This window comes from Camelus dromedarius, chromosome 16 (genome assembly GCF_036321535.1).
Source record: "Camelus dromedarius isolate mCamDro1 chromosome 16, mCamDro1.pat, whole genome shotgun sequence".
NCBI classification, from domain to species: Eukaryota; Metazoa; Chordata; class Mammalia; order Artiodactyla; family Camelidae; genus Camelus; species Camelus dromedarius.
The window spans coordinates 47,847,066-47,854,303 of record NC_087451.1 but is presented as its reverse complement, the minus strand read 5'-3'; the positions used below and the strand labels follow the sequence as shown (position 1 = coordinate 47,854,303).

Genomic DNA, 7,238 nt, shown 5'->3' with positions numbered 1-7,238 from the left:
ATCTATTATCAGCACTGTAGTACTTAGTATGTGTCCCTTGGGTGATTTTGCATTTATGCAATTAAGCTCTTCAACTACTGTTTAACCTAAAATTTCCCTTCACCTTAATTGCAGCTGAAATGGCATTTTACCTAACGTCCATGAAAGAAGATTCGTATTTTTCTGATCATTGGCTGTCCTGTATTTAGTAACATCTTGTTCTTTGGACATCCATATGGCCAAAGAACATCCGGAATATCATGTTCCAAAAAGGTTGTTTCTTCTACTTACAGAGCAGGCAGCCTGAAAGCTGGAGCCTGATGCCGTTTGCAAACCATCAGTGCACCTGGCTGCCCAGGGTCTGTCAGTCCTGTGTCACTCAGAGCTTCTCTGGACACTCAGCCTCCATTCCTACAACAGCCTACCCAGTTGGATCTTAACCATCCTCCAACAATTCTCCTCTCTATATCATCAGTTTCTTCCTCTCTACTGGGTCACTGCCATAAGCAAACAAAACCCTCCCATCTTAAAAAAGAAAAGAAAATTCTCCCAGCCCTCTCTTCCCCTTCTACCACCAATGCCCTTTGCTCTGCTCCCCGGAGAAGAGTTGTATATATATTCTGGCTACCCGCAATTCCTCTTCTCTCATTCTCTCTTAAACCCATTCCATTTAGACTTTTACCCAGACCACTCTACTGAAACCGTTCCTGCCAGGTCACTAACTCATGTCTTTCTCCCTCACACACACACACACACAAACACACACACACACACACACGCGCGCGCGCGCGCACCCCCCCCCCAGGATACAAGTTCCGTGCAGAAGATTTTTGTCCTTTTTGTTCATTGTATCCTCAGCATCTCCAATCCCTGCAACATTTATCTCTCAATTCCAAGAGTTTGATTGAGAGGCTTCGAAGGATGAAGAGCTTAAAGCCACAAATCGGCCAAGGTATATCAGGTTCCTCAGGCCGCTAAGGCAATCTGGGAGATCCTGGATGACTAAGCAGCTTCTTCTCCCTTTGCCGACCCTATGGTTTTTCTCCAGAAAGGAATGGCCTCAGAGAGGGCCGAGGTTTACAGGAGGGAAATCCAGGTCTGTTGCTCATCCAGAACACCGACCTACAGACCACTCCTTATAGGATGCCCCCAGAAAGCAAAGGAACAGACTGCCTGAGGCCACTGCCAACAGCTAGGCCAAACCAGAGGCGAACTGGGAGGTGATCCTGCGAGCCTCAGGCTGCAGAGGACTAAAAAGGCCCTCAGGGGGAGCAGTGCACGCTCCCACGCCCCAGACCATTCCTCCTTCGGTGAGAGAGTTTCTGACCCGAGCGAAGTCAGGCGCTCAGAGAACGATTTCTGCCGCTTGGCCTTGTGGGAAATGTAGTCTTTCCTGAGGCCGCGCTAGGAAAGCTTTTTACAAAACTTTGGAAGGAGAAGAAGAAAATTCGATGTGTATGGGAATCCACAACGATCGTCGTGCTCACACAAACTCTAAATACATTTCCCCCTCTTTTCTTAGCCTTGGGCAGTCTCCAGAGCGGCTTCTCCTCCAGCCTACCTCCAAGGTCCCATGTGCCTCCGCTCTATTTGGGCCCGTCTAGCTCTCTCCTACTGGCTCGATTCTCCGTCTCTGTCCAATCGTAGGTGCGTTCCCGATCGGTTCCCGAAGTGCCTTGCGGCAGCGATGGCTGCCCCAGGCAGGCGTGGGGCTGCGCTCCTTCGGACCTTATTAGGGGTCTGGCAGCGGGGCCCCGATGCCGCGAGGGAGCGGGTGGCCCGACTCCCCTCGCCCTTGGGCTGTCCGCGGAGGTGCGTTTCCTGTGCCGCGGGCCCTGCTTTCTCTGGTCCCCTCCTGGCCTCGGCTTCTCGCCCCTCTGGCCAGAACTCAGCCCTGGACTGCTTCCTTGGACTCTCTCAGCCCGACAGTTCGTTGACTTGTCGCGCCCCCGCCGTGTCCATACGCAAAGGTAAAGGACCTAGATAGATTTGCCCGGGACTGTCACGGTTTTAGCACTGAAAGTCCCGTGTCGGGGAAATCCCACAGTCTCTGTGGATATCATCTTTGGCCCTGTATTGTAGAAAACGATCTTCAGAGATCTAGAGAGAGAGGGTGAGATCTAGGCGGGGGAGAGATCTAGAGAGAAAAGCAGTGAAAGTTCTCACAGGAGAGAGATATTAGGTTCTAAGAGTTTTCAGACCGGAGGGAACCGATCTGGTCACAAGCAGAGACACAAAGAGCAGGAGATTGAAGGGCCACAGGCATGACAAAGTTGTTACTGTCCCCACATGGGGAAAAAACTCGACCCAGTAAGTGCCCCATCTACTTGTCAAGACACTGAGTTACAGTTGAGCCTTGAACAACGCTGGAGGGGGGAATTAGGCGTGCTAAACCCACTTAGTCGAAAATCCTCGTATGAATTATAGCCGGACTTCCGTATATGTAGTTCCATCGTATCCACCATTCCGAGGTGGATCTGAGGATTCAGTCAACTGCAGATCGTGTAGTACTATAGTACCTATTTAGAGAAAAAAAGTCCACATATAAGTGGACCAGTGCAGTTCAAATCCAGATTCAAGAGTCAACTGTACACCTGGAAATAGCATCCTCTATTCTTAAAGTAGCTAGAGTCTGATAAGGAGGCTGGAAACAATAACTGGTAATTGTGATGCAGTGTCATAAGGAGTGAATACAGAAAGACTGAGAAAGTTTGCAGAGCCTTCCTGGCACCTTTAGGAGGGTGAGATAGAGCTGGAGGGATTTCTGACTTTATCTGGTATGTACTTTCACTTTCACACACGTACATATGTTTACTGGCCACAACTACACGATACAATTACACACGGTAACTGAGCATTAAGTGCCAGGCGTTGTGCTGAGTGGTTTTACACAATTGACAATTGTCTAAAGAAGGTTATACAGTAAGTAGGTACCGCTAATATCATTCTTTTACATGTGAGAAAACTAAGAGGCCTAAGCCTAAGAGGTTAGAGTATTTGATAAAGGCATGTAAACAAACTAATGAATACACTAAGTCTCAAAGCCAGATCTCAGCTTCAACCTGGTGTGCTAACCTTGTAGCCATATTCCCTTTGTGGATTGGTAGGACTGAGTACCTGACAGAGGATCCAGATTGCACTACCTCTCACTCCCCTCCTGTTCCCACACACAGATGAGCAGGATCTCCTCTTGGTCCATCGCCCCGACATGCCTGAGAACCCCCGGGTCCTACGAGTGGTCCTTCTGGGTGCCCCGAATGCAGGGAAGTCAACCCTCTCCAACCAGCTGCTGGGCCGAAAAGTATGCTGCATCCTTGACCCCCAACCCTTTTTATTTCTCACTTCTTATTGTGCCATTGTGGATTGTTCTAGAAGGATCTGGGACCTCACTTGGGACTTCTTTGTTCATGGCAGGTGTTCCCGGTCTCCAAGAAGGTGCACACCACTCGCAGCCAAGCTCTAGGGGTCATCACAGAGAAAGAGGCCCAGGTGGTGGGTATTTGCAGTGGATGTCCAGCAAACAGAACAGAGGGTGAAGCCAAGAGGGTCTCCCTTACTGTTAGACCTGAAGAAAATGATGTTTAGACTCACTTCTCTGGGGGGAAAGGAGGACCTCCTTTTCCTTTAGGCCTGATGCAATTCTCTCTCTACCTTCCCCCTCTGACATCTAGTCAGAAAGGTCTCATTGCCCCTTTACTGCCTCCTAATCTTCCAAATATTCAGTCATCCTCTTCCTCCGAGATTCCATCTAGAATTGAAACAAAGCTGGAGAGTAAAAATCTAGTCAGCTTGGCCAGAAAGTAGGAACAGGGTCCTGACATCAAGGGTGGCCTTTCACTCCCCAGTCATAATCTTTCCTCCTGGGGTCGGGGGTCTGGTCATCTCTTTCCTGATTTTAGATTCTGCTTGACACACCTGGCCTCATCAGCCCTGCTAAACAGAAAAGGTAATAGCTGTGGAAACGGGATTGTATGGGGAAAGGTGTTGAAGAGTGGGTGGGGTGATTTCATCATAGGGGCTGGAAAACCCCCTTATCACACCCCATCCCTCCTCAGGAATGCATGAGTCATGAGACACTGCCTGACCTATGTCTGTCTGTCCTTTAGGCACAATCTGGAGCTCTCTTTATTGGAAGATCCATGGAAGAGCATGGAATCTGCTGATCTGGGTTAGGCTCAGGATGGGAATCTGAAGCTCTCATGCCTGGTAGTTTGGGGGAGGGGGTTGGCCAGAGCCCATACCCTGGAATTTTCAGGGGCTGGGGGAAAGAGTGGTCATATCCTTGTCCTGTTCCCTATCTTGGTGACTTTCAGTTGTGGTTCTTGTGGATGTCTCCGACAAGTGGACTCGGAAGCAGCTCAGTCCCCAGTTGCTCCAGTGCCTGACCCAGTTCTCCCAAGTCCCCAGCATCCTTGTTATGAACAAGGTGAGCTCCACCTACATGAAGAAGGAGTCTGCTTCAAGGCCCCCATCTCCCTGACCACAATCCTCTGCCCATCACCCATCCCTAGGTAGATTGCCTGAAGCATAAGTCTGTTCTCCTGGAGCTCACAGCTGCCCTCACTGAAGGTGTGGTCAACGGCAAGAAGCTCAAAAGGAAGCAGGCCTTCCACTCACAGCCGGGCACTCATGCCCCTAGCCCAGCAGCTAAGAGCCCAAACACACAGTCTGTGGGAAACCCTCAGAGGACTGGCTGGCCCCACTTCCAGGAGATCTTCATGCTGTCAGCCCTAAGCCCGGAGGATGTCAGGACACTAAAGGTCAGTTAACCTTGGCCATAGCTTGGCCTTTGGTTTACACCATGTGAAGACAAGCCTCAGGGTTCCTCCTGGAAGTGAGAGTGAGTAGGAGAGTCCTGGCTGGGACTGAGATGCCTGCTTATTCCCTCTGTGCCCATAGCAATACCTCCTGGCGCAGGCCCGGCCAGGGCCCTGGGAGTTCCACAGTGGAGTCCTCACCAGCCAGACACCTGAGGAGATCTGCACCAACATCATCCGAGAGAAGCTTCTAGAGTACCTGCCCCAGGAGGTGCCCTACAGTGTCCAGCAGGTGCAGCACAGTGCGGGGTGGGGGCTCTCCTCCAGGCACACACCCAGAGCGGGACAGCTGGGTCCCAGAGAGGTATGGGTAGGGGCCTGCCTGACCAGTCGTGGTGTCTCCCTGTGCAGAAGACAGTGATGTGGGATGAAGGGCCAAATGGGGAGCTGGTGATAGAGCAGAAGCTTCTGGTGCCCAAAGAATCTCATGTGGTAAGCAGGGCTGGGCTTGGAGGAGGGACCAAGACTCTGTTAGGCAAGGGTTCTTTCCCAACTGCTTGGATCCCTGAGAGCAGGCTTGTGTCCCTGTCTTTTACCCCACCCTCAGAGGATCCTGATCGGTCCGAAGGGACACCTGATCTCCCAGATTGCACAGGAGGTGGGCCGCAACCTCATGGACATCTTCCTCTGTGAAGTTCGGCTCCGCCTAGCTGTGAAACTCCTCAAGTGACCACCCTCTGCTGTCTTTCCCAGGGCGTCCCAGCCCAAACTGCTGGCTGGAGCCACTGACTGGAACTGCCCCTGGCGGGGCCTGCAGGAACTGGGGAGGGGCATGGACACTGACTGGCTGACTGCTGTCTGGGCTGGCCTGGCCTTGCCAAGTCTGCACAGCCCCTGCCCAGCCATGCCTCCTGTTGGAGGAAGGAACCTACCTTAGCTCAGTTCCCAGGTAGTTCCTCTGCCTAGGGCTATGGCTACTTAGGCCTTAGAAGCTGGCCCTTTGGTGAGGGAGTGATGTGGCACTGCTTCCACCTGACGTTGGGCCCAGTGTTTCTCCCTGAGTTGCCAGTTGTTAGCAAAGAGATCTTTTTTCCTCTCCCCTCAATTCTTCCACCTTGAGGCTAGGCAAGGACTCATGTGTCTGAGTGAGATAATGCCTCCCACCTGCTCCTCCAGTCCTTGACTCCTCCCACTCCATCCACTCTCTCATTTTCTCCAGTCTTGGATGCTAATGAAATTAAAAGACAAGCATGCTGGTTCTCATCTTTATTTCTTTAGAACAAGAAAGAGGAAACTTACCCGTTCCCTCACCCCTACCCCACTGTCTGAGCTGCAGTCTCCCTCCCACAAGTAGTCTGCTCCAGGGTCCCGAGCAATCTTCTTGGCACGTTTTCTGGGTGCAGCAAGAGAACCGTTACCATTACTAAACTCAGTAATGGTAACGGTTTCCTCGCCATCCCCAAGTGCCCTGGTGGTCGGCAGGCTGTGAGACCCTGAGCGGTGAGCCGCGGTAGGCGTGCAGCATCCCCTGCCCTCCTCATCAGGCTCCAGAGCTGGAAGTACCCGGACTAGTACATCATCTATACTGTAGTGTCTCATCGCAAACTTACAGTATATGATGATATCCCAGCCAGGGCCCTGCAGCATGGCTTGGAGAGCACTGTGGCAGAGAGAGCCAGGCGCTGGGGGCAGAGCAGGACACAGGGCTCCCCACCCCCTGCTCCATCGCTCCTAGGCCAGCATCTGCTTGATTCTGTGGCCAAGGGCCCTTCAGAGATAGGGTCTATTGAGATCTCCTTAGGGACCCAGAGATCACATAATGAAGCAGGAGGTTCCCTCTGGCCAGACCAACAGGCAGACAGACCCACAGGAGGGACACTTACCTGGAGCTGAAACTGCAGACTGAGAAGGTTTTTAGATGTAGATAGACCCATCTCCTGCCTCTCCAGGCAATGCGCTCCCTTTTTATTCCACCCGCTGGCGCCTCCCCTTGGGTGGGGCACTTTCCCGGTTCTGGAAGGCCCTGCCTCTTAACCCTTTCCCTGCTGAACTCCTTGGACTGTGGGTCACTGGCCTCTCTCCCTATTAGCTCCCTTGTCACATACTCTTTTATGAATCGTGCAAAGCCTAGGATCTAACCTTCACTCTCTTCCCCACGAAGCTGGTCATCTATCTGATGGGCCTGGGCCTGGGAGGAAGAAAAACAGCCTCACCTCCATCCTTCAGGGCTGAATTGCTAGTCAGAGCCCTGGTGCAGAAGGTGGTGGTTGTTTTGGGGAATGTTAGTTTGAATCTCTATAAGGCAGGGAGGGTCCTGATAGCTGGATCTCTGTATACCATTGGGGCAAGCTCTGACCTAAATTTCAGTCCCTGGGCCCCTACCTATGTTTATGCTGAGCCCAGGAGGCCAGACTTGGGCAGGCAGACCCCTTGCCCACCTTTGCCATGGTGAGGTCTTATAGGTGCGGGGGGGGGGGGTCCTCTGCTGGAAGATTTGAGCGC

The 7,238-nt window shown here is 52.1% G+C and overlaps 1 protein-coding gene across 1 annotated transcript; it reads left to right on the top strand.

Moving 5' to 3' along the window:
- Positions 1-1,658: 1,658 nt before the first annotated feature.
- ERAL1 (Era like 12S mitochondrial rRNA chaperone 1) lies at positions 1,659-5,992 on the top strand. Its single transcript, XM_031468413.2, has 10 exons — positions 1,659-1,949; positions 3,153-3,280; positions 3,394-3,471; positions 3,879-3,925; positions 4,086-4,147; positions 4,293-4,405; positions 4,491-4,739; positions 4,879-5,028; positions 5,148-5,228; positions 5,344-5,992. The coding sequence occupies exons 1-10, from the start codon at positions 1,667-1,669 to the stop codon at positions 5,464-5,466; spliced, it is 1,314 nt and encodes a 437-aa protein (XP_031324273.1). The 5' UTR covers positions 1,659-1,666; the 3' UTR covers positions 5,467-5,992.
- Positions 5,993-7,238: the final 1,246 nt, after the last annotated feature.

What these genes read in the sequence shown, in the direction of transcription:
- ERAL1 (XM_031468413.2), top strand. Translation starts at nt 1,667, where the DNA reads ATGGCTGCCCCAGGCAGGCGTGGGGCTGCGCTCCTTCGGACCTTATTA. An exon ending in AGCCCTGCTAAACAGAAAAG is followed by an intron (nt 3,926 to 4,085) that starts GTAATAGCTGTG and finishes TCTGTCCTTTAG; the next exon opens with GCACAATCTGGAGCTCTCTT. An exon ending in CATGGAATCTGCTGATCTGG is followed by an intron (nt 4,148 to 4,292) that starts GTTAGGCTCAGG and finishes GGTGACTTTCAG; the next exon opens with TTGTGGTTCTTGTGGATGTC.